This window comes from Mirounga angustirostris, unplaced genomic scaffold (assembly GCF_029215605.1).
Source record: "Mirounga angustirostris isolate CCGP_5_RB_7025 unplaced genomic scaffold, mMirAng1.0.hap1 SCAF_13, whole genome shotgun sequence".
In the NCBI taxonomy this organism is placed as follows: domain Eukaryota; kingdom Metazoa; phylum Chordata; class Mammalia; order Carnivora; family Phocidae; genus Mirounga; species Mirounga angustirostris.
Window position 1 is genome coordinate 4,357,494 of NW_026991721.1, and position 15,544 is coordinate 4,373,037.

Here is a 15,544-nt window from a genome sequence, read left to right on the forward strand (position 1 = left end):
GCAGGGCCTTCTGATTCCGGAGGCCTCCGGCCACCCCAGCCCATGCTGCGTTGTCTTCCTTCCCCTACTTCAAGCTCTTCCTGGCAACATGGCCCATGGGAAGAGCACGTGGATGAAGGTGCAGGACCTGCTCCTTCTCTAATGAGCAGAGGTGTCCTGATTCGGTACTGCCTCCATGCTGGGACTGGGTATGCCCAGTGGACCAGCAAAGATCATTCTAGCTGCAAGTGACAGAAACCCAAGGCAGACTTTCTTCAGCTAAAAAAAAAAGGACACTACTTCAGGACGCTGGGAAGAAGGGCATAGGGATCAGGTGTGGCTGGATCCAGGTGCTCAAACAATGTGATTGTTATTTCCCTACCCCTAGTTTTGGCTGTTTCTGTGTTGGCCTCCTTCCCTCCTACAGACAGGCTTCTTCTCTGCCAGCTACTCTCAGTAAAAAGAGGCAACATCTTTACATCAGCATGCGTGTGTGGACCCCAGGCTAGAACCTTGATGGGCCCTGTTTGGACTCTGGCCCATCCCTGAACCAGGCCTTGCTGTGGCCAGAGGATCAGAGCTTATTACCACAAAGACAGGGAGAAAAAGCAAGCAAGCTCAGCATGCAAGACGGCTGCCACTGTATCCCTCAACAGTGGTGAGTCACTGCTTTGTGTGCACAGATCTCATCACCTCGCGGCCTTGTTTACCACCAGCCACAGGCTGCTGGGGGCAGTGAGAACAGCAGCTGGCCATCGGGACGCTCTGCGTGATTCCTGCAGGCAGCAGGACCCCCGGCGCCGACACGAACCAGTGGACTGCGTGTGGCCCTCACACACACTGCCGTGGGGTCCCCACCACCTCCCCTTCCTGCACAATTCAGTCCTAGAGCCAGCTGACAGGAGCAAGGAAGGCGTCCACGTAAGGGGAAGGTGGGGGGCCACGGTGGTAGAGAGGACATCCACGCTGGTAAGGGGAACGGGCTGTCCCTGGGAGAGGGTGGCCCAGCGCTGGCGAAAGCAGAGCGGTCCAAGTGCGTGGGCCTGGAGCCGAAGACACAGTCAACAAACGTGCAGAATAAACGGCACTTGGGGGCCAGCTGCAGAAGGATAAGACAGAGGAGGCTCCTAAGGACAACACAGACATCTTTTCTTTTTTTTTTTTTTGTTAAGGATTTTATTTGTCAGATGGAGAGAGAAAACACAAGCAGGTGGAGCGGCAGGCAGAGGGGAAGCAGACTCCCCACTGAGCAGGGAGCCCGATGGGAGCTCGATCCCAGGACCCCGGGACCATGATCTGAGCCGAAGGCAGACGCCCAACTGACTGAGCCACCCAGGCGCCCCAGGACAGCACAGACATCTTGAATGCCTGGTCAGGGAGGCTGCGGTCACAGGGACACGAATGGCGTTTAGGGTCAGCAGGTGCAAGGTCTGTGTGAAGGGGTCTGGTGGCGGGGGGGAGGGCAGAGGACATTCCAAGTGGGCCGAGAGCGGGTGGTCAGACCCGGGGCCGCGGACGTGAGGGGAGGCAGCCCCCAGGGAGGCGTCGTCTGTGCCACCTGCCTCTTTCTTCCTGGGGCAGCAGCCTCGCTCCCACCACCTCTCCACAGAGGCAGGCTGGTTTGTACCAGCTTACAACTCCAGCCTTCCCGATTTCAAACTTTCCTTCTAACTGGTAGAAGAGCCAAGGATTTTTTCCCTCCCCTCTGGCATCTGTCAACAGGGACAAGGCCCCCACAGGGGCCCTGCACGCCCACCTCCTTGCTCCGAGTGCTGCCAGCACCTTCCGGATGCCCAGCGCTCGGAGCAAACGTGGGCTCGCCCTGAGCCCCAGGACACTCCAGGAAAGGGACAGGGAGCAGGAAGGGGGAAGCGCGTTCACCGTAGACACATAACCACACCACGGGCGGTGTGCACAGATCTTTATTTTACTCTTTAATTCATAGCCCACTTAAACAAACAAAACTCTGAGACTAAACTGTGACATCGCCTGAGGTTCTCCCCACTACAGCAGCCGGCAGAGAACGCTGGAGAACACCCGTGGGAGGGCTCGGCTTTGTGTTGGCCGCGCCGCCGCCCTGCGACAGCTCTTTCCTGCGACCGCCACCCGCGAAGGGCTCACTCGGGCCGGGCACCTCCAGACCGAGCAGGAGCAGCCTGAGCTGTGTCTGCCGCCCTGCACGACCAGGACGGGTCACGGCAGCCGGCAGGGAACAGGGCACAGACGGAAACCGGCCTCGGTGAAGTCAGCTGCGTGCGGACACACGGGAGAGGCACCCGGCGTTCTCAGACGCGTGATCTGACTTTTCAGGTGCTCTCCCTCCTCTGGTGGCCTGAAAGCTGGCCGGCCCCCAACGGTGGGAATTTCCTTGTACGAAGCTTGAGGGGGCACTGGGCTGGGGCAGTCTGAGGGAGACCCTCACAGCAACACCCCCCAAGGTTCAGATGCTGGGATTTCGGTTCTGACTGGGAAGGAAGGAAGAGACTGGGAAATGGTCCAGGGCAGAAGAGGGACGGGACCTGCCCGGACCGACCCACACCAAGCCCAGAGAGGGGGCCATGTGGCAATGACCGCATGCCCCAGGCACCCTCCTCCAAGAGCTGTCAGGTTAGAAGAGCTCATCTCCAGGGTCCAAAACCTCACCCTTCCTCCCACAGACACCGTGCCCCACCCGGCTCTGGTACAGGCAGGTGGGCCAGGCTGCACACCGTCACGGGGAGCAGCTACAAGAAAGCAGAAAGCAGCCCTGCTCGCCCTCACAGGTTTTTTTCAGACAGAAGCTCTGGAGCTGCGTGTGAAGAGCTCACCCGTCACTTCTCCTTCTCCTTCCGTTTACTCTTCCTCTGGCTGGTCAGCTCATCCAGCTTCTTACCCAGCCTCCTCTGGAGCTGGGCCCTCTTGGCTGGGTCCAGGGACCTGTCCTTGGTCCCACTGCCGGCGTAGAGGACTCCGTCCCGGCTGATTCTCTGCCGGGCGTGGGCACGAGCCCTCTCCCCACAGCCATGGATCTGGGGGGACACAGCAGTCAGTGCCGAGCCAAACGGGGACAAAGGCCCTGCAATGCTGCCCATCGCAGAGCTCGGGGACCACGAAGCCCCAGCACAAGGTCTTGGAGGGGCTCCCTACTCCTCCTGCAGCCGGACCCGGTCCTCACCAACAGGCTGCCGGGGTGGGGGGCACGAGGGCACAACCACACCCCTGCCCTCAGCTCAGCCCGAACCGTCCTCTGCACACATGGTGGTGCAGGGCCAGATCCCCACACCCTCCCTGATGCGGGGTGATGCGCACACACCCAGGGCCCCCGGCAGCGGCGTCTGAACATCAACACGTTGGCGACGTGCCCTGCAGCCACGCTGCCCTTCCGTGAGCACGCGGCCCAAGTACAACCACTGTCCCCTCTGGGCCAAAAGCGGCGCTCTTCAATCTGCCCCCAACGCTAGGCCTGTGGTGGGAGCTCCGCAACGAGCCCGACCCGATGGAGTGCCCCCGTGTTTCCAGGAAGCTCTCACGTAACTCCTTCCGTTTTTGAAAGGACAGGAAGAAAGACGGAAGGAAACCTCCGAGCCTGCCCAGTGCCCAGCACTACAACCAGTGTGTGTCCCGGGTCCTGTCTAGAAAGCCCATGCTAACCCACTGCACAGACCAAGGCTGTTCCCTTGGGAATTGCCGGGTGGGGCCCAGTTTGGACCTCACTCATCGGCGCCCCCAGCCCTGTGCGCAGCTCACCGAGACCCCTGCGGCCGGCCACCCGCGCAGTGCCTGTCCTCCCCCCACGGGGTGTCCTCACCCTCGCCCCTCTGGGCGGCCCCAGGCCCACAGGCTGCCTGCCACAGCTCTCCCAGAGACAGCCGGGTGGCGCCAACCTCTCCACGTGGCCCAGGATCCCACACCCAGTGTCCCCCACTCCTCGCCGCACCCAGGTCAGGGGGCGAGGGCTGAGGCACACTGCTCACTGCACGTGTGGGAAGAGCGGCTCGGGCTGAGGCCGAGTTCGTTTGCCCATGTCGCAAGGGGGCAGGTGACAGGGCTGGTGCTTGCGGCCCAGTCCCCGCCGCCCAGCTCTTGCCATTTCTGCAGAGCCTCAGCCCACAGCACGTCTCTGAGCAGGGGGACTTGTGGCCCTGCCCGCAGCCAGCACCTCTCATCAGACGGGACACGGTGCCGGTGCTCCCCGCGGCACTTCCGGCCACATGGGGAACATGTGCTCCCGGGGGCCGGCAGCTGCTCCTGCAGCGGGAGCTGCCCAGGGTCTGGCACCTCCCTCCGCCCCGCACCAGGGACCCACAGGCTGCGCCGGTAACGCAAGCTGCTCGCCCAAACCTCGCACCTGACGACGTCTAAACGTCCTAGATAAACAGCTTTCCCGAACACCACACGCTTTGTCAACGGGCACGAATACAAACTGTGCACACACGGGCGTGTGTCAGGAGGGAAAGTGTGTGCACGCGTGCAAGGGCGAGGGAGAGGAGCCCCTGCCCAGGAGGAGGCCCTCTCTAGGTTAAGAGGTGGCAAAGCTCCCTGTTGGCAAGCAGCTCCACCCGCTAACCCAGAGTGGGACGCCACCAGCACCCCCGTGCAGCTCGTCCAGGATGGTGACAGCCCAGGCACCACATGCCCTCCCCCACACCTGCCCCTCCCACCCTCCTCCGAGAGCCCCACTGCCACGTCCCATCGGCCCAAACCAGAAACCCAAGGGCCCCTCTGGGTCCTCCTTCCCCTTTCCATCACGACCCACAACCCGTTCAGGGCCCCCAAGTGCCGTTTATTCTGCACGTTTGTTGACTGTGTCTTCGGCTCCAGGCCCACGTTCAGGGCCCAAGCCCGCTGCTCCATGCTCTTCACGACCCACCCCAGGCCCTCCCAGCCTCGCCCTGAGCCGTCCCTGTGCTGCAGGCAGGGCTCTGGCAACATGGTGGTGCCGAACCCTCAGGGCTCCCGCAGCCTCCGGAACCAGGGCTTGACTGCTCAGGGCGCAGGCTTCTCAGCCTCCACTCCACCCTGCCGCCTGCTCTGCTCCCAGCTGCACAAAGGCACCCCCTCCCTGGGGCCTTCACACATGCCCTCCCCAGCCCAGCCCCCACCCCCGCCGCCAGCTCGGCACCGGGTCCTCCCTCACCACGGTCAGCACGTGGCACCAGACGTGGCCTCATACCCAGGTCCCACAGGTCCTCACCCCCTGGGGCAGAGATGAAGCCTGCTCTGGCCCCCAGCTCCCCATGCCTGGCAGAGGAGATTCCCAACCAAATGGGCTCAAGAAATGAACGAAAATGGGCACCCAGCCCATTTCAGACCGCAGGCCGGAGGCCCCACCTCCCACCTCCCCTAGGCTAATCACTGACGGACCCCAAAGACACTGAACAAAATCCTCTCTGCCCAGAATTCCCACCAACTTGGTTGCAACCTGTAAGTGTGACGTTTTACTTCCTCACGCCCGGATGCCTCCAAAACAAAGCAGGGGTCCGTGTCTGTCCAGAAATGCCCAGTGCTCGCGGCCAGGCACCACTGGTGCACATCGGAGCACATCTGCCCAGAGCCCTGCAGACACCGCCCCCCCACCGCCGTCTGAACCCCGGGAGGGGCCGCCGTACCTCGGGCAGGTGGTGGCTGAGGCAGAAACGGCGGCCGCAGTGCAGACAGAGCTGGCCCACAGTCACGACGCTGGCCGTGCACTTAGCGAGGCTGCACATGTTATCAGCCTTGATGGCGGCCGCGACCAGGGCCTCGAAGTCCTCCTCACCGGGCAAATCTACAGCCGCGTGTCCTAGCGGAAGAAAAGGGCCACTCAAACAGGGAAGAACACAGACGCCGGACTCACGGCTGCCCCACCGAGCTGCCGCGCCCAGCTTCCCGATTTCAGTTCACAGTCAACAGGCAGATGACCCTCGGTCATGCTCCGTGTCTGTCCAGCCTACAGCGGCCCTCCTTCAGCGAGCTAATAACCGGTCCCTGCCGGGCGGTGTGGGCCGCATGCGGACCTCCTAGAAGGGGCTGGCGGTGCACGGAAAGTGCCCCTGAAGAGCCCATCCTCTTTCATCAACAGAACATCTAAACACGACGATGTTCCTTACGACGTTAACCGTACCGGGGAAACGACAGCGTATTTGGATGAACCACAGCGTATTCGCAGATCACAATGTTAGGGGACCTCAGCGCTCCTGACCAGGTACGTAGAAATCTTTTGAAGTTATCAGAAAATGCTCACAAGCGGAAGAAAAACACGAGATCACGTGTAAGTGCAGTTCTGTGAAACACACACGTGTACCCCAAACACCTGTGCGTGGACGTGCGGGGAACACCGGGAAGGCATCCGCCAGGCAGCTGTCGCCAATGACCTGGGGCACGGACACAGATGAGACATGCCGGCGTGCGTTTTCCCTGAGTTAATTCTTCGTACTCGGCATGCTGCAGTGCCAGGCACCCGGGCCAGGACTGTCGGCTGTGGCGGGGACCCAGGGGCAACCGTGAGCTCAGCCCCACTGGCCTGCAGGCGCCTCAGTCGGCCACAGCCACGCCGGTCCCTCCATGCGGGTGCGACTCTGCCACGGTCCCCTGCAAATGGGGAGGTGCCCCTAGCCCGCCCCCCCCGACGGGCTGCAGAGCTGCTAGGCTCTGCTGCATTCACATGGGCCCCGAGGCAGGGGAGGACGGACGTGCTGAGGCCCAGGAGCGGTACCAGGAGGCTCGGACAAGGCTTGCCAAGGTGCTCGCTGCTCGCTGGCGTCTTCAGGAAACAGGACGCAGGGACCAGGCACGCAGCGTTCAGGCCCCAACCCAGAAACGAGATCTCACAGAGTCCTGAGCACTCATCCCACAGCACCTGTCGCTCCCCAACCCTCCCGAGTGGCAGGCAGCCCTTGATGCGTCCAGTGGCACCCTTCCCTGAGGGGCCTCCAGCCATGGCCCCGGGGCCTGCTCAGACTGGCTCTGCTTCTCAGGTGCGGGGACCTCGGCAGAGTCTGGGGACCAGCTGGACAGGTCACATTCGGAGCCTGAGGGGCAAGATGAATTCTGAAGGTGGCTGCTTGAATAAACACTTCAAAACTGAGCAGTGCTACCATGGCCTAAACAGGGCGAAGTCTCCCCAGGACCCTCTGTCCTCAAGTGAACACACCACACACCCCAGAAGGCAGGCCAGGTCCTCCCGTCAGTGTCCCAGCACCTGCCCTTCACAGTACTAACCTCCTCTCGGTGTGGTTTAGAAAGGCACGTGACATTTCTTCCCTCTGCCTCTACAGCCGCCCTGGAGAGCAGGGGTGATCTTACTCCCCAGCACAAAGCTGGGCACGTGGGAGCTACTCACTAAACCCCACACAATGAATCAGCTACAGCCTCAGGGCCCTGAAGCTGCTTTCTAGGACCAAGAGTCATGCCCGCGCAGCTTGGTCACAGGAACTCAACGAGAGAAAGAGGACGCGCCTGGCTGTGCGGTCCTCCTCGGAGAGCAACGACAGCTGGAGTAAGAGGCTACCCAGAGGCCTCCAGAAAACCCAGGTCTTCAGGCTCAGTGCCCGTGGATGCTCAATCACAGTGCAGGACGGGGGGCAGAGCAGAGAGCCCCACGGAGCACACAAGCGCGCAGCCGCCGCCACCGCGGAGGATGGGAGCCGGGACGCGGGCCAGCCGACCTGCGAGCCCACTCGGGTCCCAGCGGAACACGGATGAAGCCCAGCACGGAGGTCTGCGATTGCCCGCGGGCTCCTGTCCACTGTCCCCGTCTCCGCTTCCAGGCTCTTCCCCTGCAGTAGGTGCACCCCAAGGGCCTTCTACCTGCCAGGCCCTGCCTGAGGACCTGGGGACGCCAAGGTCACCGTGACCAATCACTGCCCTCAAGGAGCTCACACCCAACCAAGGCGCAAGATGCAGAATCAGGGCAGTGGCACGAAGTCCTGAACCTTTTCGAGGGTGACAAGCAGGCTTCAAGTGGGGCAAACACCCCAGTTCAGGGGACACCAGGCCCGCATTCCCATTAGATGAACCCACTTACCTTTTGCTTCTTTCTTCTTCTTCTTCTCTGCTAACGTGCGCGGCCCGGAGCACGAGGCCTGCTGCCCCTCCTTGGCCGGCCGCTCCCGCCTGCTCTTCTCCCTCTGCAGCCTTTCCAGGTGCAGGGCCTTCAGATTCAGGGGGTCCTGACTGCTCTGCTCCCCAAGAGGGGGCTTGCTCTGTGTGGGGCTGGGGCTGGGGGCCGTGGGCCCGGCAGGGGCTTGGCTTCCGGTCCCTGCTGGACGCTGTAGGGCTGGCGGGGCGGGCGGGGCTCTCTTGCTTACGGTGATGAACCTCTTCTTCCCTTCCCCAGTGCTGTCATGCCTCAGCCCATGCTCTTCGGCTATCTGGTGGATCCACATCCTGTCGTGGGAGTTCAGGGAAGCAGGAAACTCCAACTGGGTTTTCTCACTCGCCACAAACTCGGCGATCTTGGCCCTGAAGTGTTCTGCACGGTCTCCGCTCCCCGCTCCCTCTGGGCTGCCTCCGTTGAGCCTGGGCTGAGAAGGGACCTCAGGGCCCGAGGGCTGCCCACCCGGCCTCCTCCGCTCCAGCCCCTCAGCTGCTCTGGCCTCCTGGGCCCCCTCCCGCGGCTGGCCCCCAGGAGGCTTCCTGGCCAACGCCGCAGAGCCGTGGGGCTTCGCGCCAGCTCGGCCGTGGCCCTGGGAACTCTTGTGGGAGTAGTTTTCAGGGACGATGTCGTCAAGATACTCGAAGGCCGTGCGCACTGCCCCGTGCTCCGCGAAGTGATCCACCAGGGTCTTCAAGAAGGTGTGCTTGCTAACGGTGTGAGAATCACACACGACCGCCACGTGGCGCCGCGCGCGGGTGACGGCAACGTTGATCCGCCGGTCCTCGGCAAGGAAGCCCACTTCGCCTAGGAACGAGCCAGGGTGAGTGGCAGAGCGGGCCCAAGACGGGGGAACGGAAGACGGACTCTTGCACCCGAGCAGTGAGGATCACCAAGGGGATCACCCAACAGCCCTCCCACCCGCCACCAGCCGCCCCCACACCGCCGCCCCGCAGGCGTCCTACAGCCCGCCCGGGGCCTCCCCACCCGCCTCCACCACACGTGGCCTGCAGGTGGCAGGTACCAAAGCGCCGCTCCTCTCCAAGTACGACCTCCTCCCTCAGCCCAGCCCAGAGAGTGACCGCAGCCGGCAGCGGGGAAAGCGTGAGGGACGCTGCAGCACCTCAGCTCCCTGCCCCCCCCACGCTCTCATCCGTCCTCAGCCCCCACTGAAGGCGCCTTACGAAGCCCAGACAAGCTGCTTCTGGGTACAGCCCCCAAAGGAACGGCCACACACCGCAGCAGTACAAAAGCCAGGCCCTGAGGCTAACTGCACCTTGAGGCCCAAAGCCAAGCTCTGTGCTTCAGGGGCCTCCCCGGCCTGCGCAGGGCGTCCAGGCGGCCCCCAAGGGCGCGCCCGCACCCCCGTGCTGTCAGCCTCTCGCTCTGTCCCCTCCGCCGGGAGCACCGGGCCCCACCCTGCAGCAGCCCAGGGACCACCCCTGCCCCCTGCGGCACTGGCCCCGAGCGGGCTCCGTCAGGGCCCCACTGCCCCCTACTCCCTGCCCGCTCTCTCGCCTGCCTCCAGCCCGACGGCGAGCTCAGAGGCCGCACTCGCACCACCCGGCACAGCCCCTAGCAGAACCGCAGTCTGCCCTCTGTGCCGCCCAGAGGACTCTGCTGAGCCCCACGTACCTTTCCTATTGGATCTGACGAAGGACAGGACCACAGCCTCCTTCTCTCGGCCTTGGAAGCCATCGACGGACTTAATTTCAAGCTCGGGGTGCCTGTGGGCAAGGCTCCGCCTGAGCAGGTCCACCTGGAACACCAAGTAAGGCCGGTCCTCAGCTCAGCTCAGGCCAGGGCAGCCTCGACACTCTGCCCTTGGGACTCAGCAGAGGGCCTCACACCGCAGAACAGCCACGACCACCGCCTGACAGCTCAGTGAACACACAAAGCAGCACCTCAGCAGGTCAGACGTGGCCCCACAGCCCAGCACTGACATCATGTCGTTTCTTCTGGCTCGTGACCAGCCACCTGCCTCGGACGCCCCTTTGGGTGATGGCTGTGAACCAGGAAGGGGTGGCAGCCGATCCACAGACCTCATGATACTTTGCTGCAACTGCGTTTTCCCACCAAGAAAGACAGGCTTTACCGATAAGCACGTGGGCACCGAGAGAGAAAATGCGAGAAACCCCGAAAAGAAAGGAGCAGGTGATGGTTGCTCCCGCTGGCCCAGCCTCCACCCCTCCTCCAGGTAACAGGCAGCACCCCGATCTTCCTTCAAGAAACTGCCCATCCCACGCTCAGCCCAGGAAGCAGAGCCGGCCCTCCTGCCCAGAGATGGGCAGGGACCCTCCTCTGGCCACAGCAACCAGCTCAGAGATGGGGACTTGAGCCAGACTCGTAAGACCAAAGCTGAGACCCTGTGGGAGATGCCGTGAAGGGGCCAGCGGTCCCTGGGGCAGCCCTGTAAGGATGGCGCCAGCCCAAAACAGCCAGGGCCACTCGGCAGCTGTCCAGAAAACGAGGCCAACCGGGGAAGCCAGCTGACATCAGGATGGGGCAGGGGTGTGGCACGGCAAGTACAAGGGATGGACGGACGCAGACACTTGCTGATGTCATGTGAGCCCCGGATCCAGTCGTGAGGTGGTCGATTCCACCCGGAGTTTACAGTCACAGAGACACTAAGTGACCCCCATCATTCAGGCACTTGTGGGTGACTGCGCCCCGACACACAAAGTGGCCCCTCGCACCTGGAGGTTGTATGGCGTAATGATGGCGATGTCACTCGCTTGGACACCAGCGTCCACCAGGGCCTGGATGTGCAGACTGACGAGGCGCACTTCACCTGGAGGGCAGCAAGCAGGCTGTGAGTCCAGGTCACCCCGCACTGATCCCCGTCATTCATGCTAGCTCCTTCAGCCCTCCGCCCAATTCAACAAACACATCTTACACTGCGCCTGGGGTAATGCCCTGAGCCACAGGGTTGCAGATCTAGACAATGAAGACGCAGGCCACGCAGCTGAGCCTCAGTTTACCTCTGCAGTGCTGAGTGTGCGACCCAGCAGGCTGGTACCATGGGTGAGCAAGGATCTCACCGAAGGCTGAGCAGGCAGAGCTGGGCCACCTCCTCCCCCCGAACCAGGGCTGCCCGCTGAGAAGGGCGCTGCGAGTGCTCCCGTCTGGCTCGAACCCCCCAGCTCATCGGGGACGGGCTCCCACCTCCCCTCTTCTCCCCCCTCACTCAGCTCCTCCAAGGTGGGCAACTGCACACACTCTGGTTTCTACAAAGAGGAGCTCAGGGTCTGTGTAAGCCAGGAAGCTGGCCCCGTCCAAGCAAGCTCACCAGGGTTCCCCTTAGACTGGTCATCCTCCTCTTCCAGTTCAAACAGCCCGCAGCCGGCCGTGTCCACAAGCAGCAGGGGGATGCTGGTCTCCTCCGTGGCAGCCACTCCTGGGAGATCCCTGCACACAGAGGAAGCCTGAACTCGTGAGGCCAGGGCAATAAAGCGGAGCTAAGGTCCTAACCACAGAACTCACGTCTCCCGTCACCCCCTTGGGCACGGGCTCTTCCCAGGGGAGAACGGGGCTGCTCCACTGGGAATACAAGGGGCGTGGAGAACATCAGACACTGGGCACCCCAAGTGCAAGAGCAAGGCCCCTCTCCCCTCCTGAAACCAGCCTCAGAGGTGACTTGGACTCTAAATGTCTCCTGAACATGGTTCGGGTGACCCGAGGGACCCAGGGCAGGCCAGGCAGGGCAGAACCGAGTCACTCACCGTAGGAGGTGCCCAGCCACGGAAGGGTGGGCCGTGAGCTGCCCGTGGTACAGGGTGTCCGAGGCCCAGCGCATGATGGCCTCGTGCATGCGGTACTGCACCCTCAGCATCCGCACCACACACGTGCCACGTTCCTGCACCAGGCGCTCCAGCAGGCTCAGCGACAGCCCCGCCAGGGCAGCCCTGCACCAAGACAGCAACCAGAAAGCGGAGCCTGAGCCCCCGAGTCCAGCCTGAAACCAGGGGCCAGGAAAGCAGTGCTCAAGCCTCAGAACCCAACCCCCCACCAAGCTCTGACCTAAAATTAAGGGTGTGGTCACCCCAGAGAAGCCCGTGTCCTCATCCTGGAACCTGCGAACATGCGACCTGACCTGTGTGTGTGAAGTTAAGCTGGGACGATGCGATCACAGGGGTCCTTCTAAGAGGGAGGCAGGAGGGTCAGGGTCGGGGGAGAAGACATGACCAGACGGAGGGTTGAAGACGCTGCCTGCTGGCTTACAGAAGGAGGTGGGGCCCAGGTGAAGGAGTGAGGCGCCTCCAGAAGCTGGAAAAGGCTAAGAAATGAACCCTCCCCCGGAGCCTCCCTGCCAACACCCTGACTTTAACCCACGGAGACAGAGTTTGGACTTCCGACTTCCAAAACCGCAGACAATTAATCTATGCTGTTTAAGTTTGTTCCAGTAGCAACAGCAAACCATCACAGACAAATTACTTAAACTCCAACATACTTCAGCCGCAAGTAACCCACTGCTAATCGTAACTGCAGCTAACGTTCGCTCAGTCTTCACACCTTACCCCTACTGACTCGCTGGATCTTCACAGAGCCTTAGGAGGTCGTGTTGTGCTTCCCACTTCCCCAGGGGGAAAGTCAGACACAGAGGGGGGCGTGACCAGCCCCAAGCCACCCAGCCAGTGAGCTGCGGAGCCTGGAGCTCCTCTTCCCCAGGAAGGCACACCACCTCCTGCCGAGTCGGTGACACTAAAACCGAGGGAAAGTTCCTAATCGTACTTCAGGGGCCCTCGCTCTGTGAGCTCGTAAGACATCATGGTCAACCTCTTCCCATACGGACACCTACCGAAAACAACTCACACCAAAGACACGAGCGAAGCAGCTGCCGGCCCCAGTCCCAACTGAGCGCGGAGAGCTAGCCCTCCTAGCCAGCACGCGTCCCCCAGCAGGGGAGGGGGCGTCCCTGCCCCAAGGGCACAGATCCAAACGCTCTCCACACAAAGGTCTGTGGAGGACAAAGCTCTCTTTCAAGGGCCCCTGGCACCCCGGAACAAGTCGCTGAATAGCACCCACAGAGCTCCGGTCCGGAGGCGTGCATGCACGCCAACTCCCACCCTGGGGAGCAGTTCTCCCACCAGGACAAACTTCCCAAACGTAGCCCCCCATTTCCACCTGGACTGCACCCGCTCTGAGGAACCAGATTCTCTGAGAGATCCTGACCTAATGCCCCTCCGCCTGGGGGCCCCACTCCACTCTGGCGGGGTTCCACCCGACAAGCGCTGGCGTGTCTCCACTTCCGGCCGTTAGAGAACACCAAGGGAGCGTTCCGAGGTCCACCGGGACCTGTCCACACTCACAGCCAAGGAGAGGACCGTCTCAGGCGGCAGCGGAATGAGAAGACAGCCACCTGCGCGGGAAGGCCTGCCCTGCCTCAGGGATGGTGGGCGGCCCCAGGCGAACGGACACAAGGCCAGCCCTGGCCCCTGCTGCATGTGACTCACATCCTAGTTGAGACGGCCAGGGAACAGACAGACTGACACCTGACACGCACCACTGCGCGGGAGGGGGAGGGATGCGTGCTCAGAAATACTGAGAAGCGCTGAGACAGGGTGGTCACGGGGGGCCACGAAGGGGGCTCACCTGAGAGAGTACCGAATGGAGGACGGCAAGGCCACCCTGTGTCCGGGAAGGAGCTGTCCGGACAGGGACAGCAAGGGCAGAGGAGGCCCGTGTGGCCGGAGCAGTGGATGAGGGGAGCAGCAGGAATGAGGTGAGGAGGGGGCTGGGGGCGGCCGCGCTCACTCACAACACTAGGGACCGCCGCTCCATCTACAGCACGTAGGATCGGAGCCTACAGGGTCGCTCCTTGTGGCCTAGGTGGCAGGATGTGCCTAGAGGTCAGGACTCTAAACTCTCCACGCCAGGCCGGAAGCTGATCGACCCAGAGGCCAGTCGGCCCGCCCGCAGAAGCAACTGTCTCTCGGACCCCACCCGGCGGGAATGGGCACATCGACCTGCTGGCCTCGCCAGGGAAACTCCATTCAACTGGCCCAGACTGGGCACGGTGCCAGGTGCTGAGACTACAGAGATGTGCGTGGCGGCTACAACCCCCGAGCTCGGGCACACGCGGCCTGACCCGCCTGACACCTAAACCAGCGCGTGCAATAAAACAGGCAGGAAACGCGCAGAGGAGGGCACGTCAGGGCTTCTGGGCTGCCACGCCCCAGGTCGGACTGAAGGGGTGGCGGGAGAGGGCGGAGAAGGGCACCGCGGGCAGGGCTCTTACTTGTGGGAGACCGTGGTGGGGGGCAGCTGCTTGTGATCGCCAGCCAGGATGCACTTCCTGGCCTTCAGCAGGGGGATCCAGCAGCTGGCTTCCAGGGCCTGGGCGCACTCGTCGATGACCACCACGTCGAAGTGGCCGTCGGGCAGCAGCTTCAGAGGGCCGTCGGAAGAAGCACCTGGTGAAATCGGAACCGTAAGCCTTCACGGAAGGTGCTAGCCGCATCCTAGAGGCTGCGACCACACTGAAAGAGACACCAACAGGCCCGTCGGTTCAGAATCCAGTCTGGCATGAAGACTGTGTAAGAAGTATGCATCTTGGAATAAACACTCAGGAAGAACGTTAAAAACCTCTTGTTCCAGCCCACCTGTGTTTCAGGGTAGGGCAGTATGCTCCTAGGCAAGTGCCACCCCAACATCCCGATCACCAGAATCAATCACCCCTTGGGGCTGGGACCAAGGCCTTGGAAGGGTATCTGATTTCTAAGTATTATTTCCGTACCACCTTCTGAATCTAGAGCTTAATTAATTACCCCGTAAGATGTTCTCTTGGACACGCACAATAATTAACCGAGCACCCATCTGGGGAGGAGGGGAAGAGCCCCCGTGTACTTGACAACACAAAACCATGGCCCCAGCTCCTTCTTGGGACAGCCGTGCCATGGCAAAAGCTCACGTGTGAGCAAGACCCGGGCCCCACGCCAACCCTCATAACCAGCAGTGGGCCCGGGCAGGCCACCCACCCTGAGCCTGTTCCTCATCTACAAACGTGGGCACCACCTGAACCTCACAGGGCCATTACGATGACCAAATCCTAATACGGTACGTACGTACCAACACAGACAAAGTACGAAGGTGCCTGCCACAGGAAGGGAGGTTTTAACATCAAGACTCAGACCTGTGTCTTGATGAACCCCCTGAGGGATGGGGTTTGCAAGGATGGCTGGAGAAGCTGCTGGAGGAGGCAGAACTTGGTGGGTTCAGAGTATGGATGCAACCTCACGGTATAAAGAGAGGCACGTCCAGGAGACCCATTCTAGCTCCCCATCCAACAGGACAGGAGGACTCAAGAGGCCACAAGCTGACCTTGCCGAGTTGCGGGGGAGGCTGCATTGTGATTTCCAGCAAGCACCACATTTAAAGATTTGATCAGGTGGAGAAGGACCTCTGGAAACCCTCTCCCTCCACGAGAGCAACAAGAACACCGGCAGCACTGTCAGAATAAACTTTCTCAGAACTCTAGTAACTAGCTAAAGGCTTGTAGCAACCCAGGGAGTG

General features: G+C 61.9%; 1 protein-coding gene across 3 annotated transcripts in view; it reads right to left on the minus strand.

Moving 5' to 3' along the window:
- The window catches only part of IGHMBP2 (immunoglobulin mu DNA binding protein 2), a 58,389-nt gene that overhangs the window by 27,414 nt on the left and 15,431 nt on the right, over positions 1-15,544 (minus strand). For 2 of the 3 annotated variants that reach the window (XM_064576057.1, XM_045893102.3), the window contains exons 8-15: positions 14,271-14,445; positions 11,755-11,937; positions 11,322-11,440; positions 10,729-10,823; positions 9,668-9,791; positions 7,964-8,839; positions 5,568-5,740; positions 1,886-2,987 (exon numbers count right to left, since the gene is read on the minus strand). In XM_064576057.1, coding sequence (XP_064432127.1) covers positions 2,790-2,987; positions 5,568-5,740; positions 7,964-8,839; positions 9,668-9,791; positions 10,729-10,823; positions 11,322-11,440; positions 11,755-11,937; positions 14,271-14,445 — 1,943 coding nt within the window. In that variant the 3' untranslated portion in view covers positions 1,886-2,789. Of the gene's footprint in view, positions 1-1,885; positions 2,988-5,567; positions 5,741-7,963; positions 8,840-9,667; positions 9,792-10,728; positions 10,824-11,321; positions 11,441-11,754; positions 11,938-14,270; positions 14,446-15,544 lie in introns of those variants that run through there. The other variant, XR_010406755.1, reaches the window with a different exon arrangement.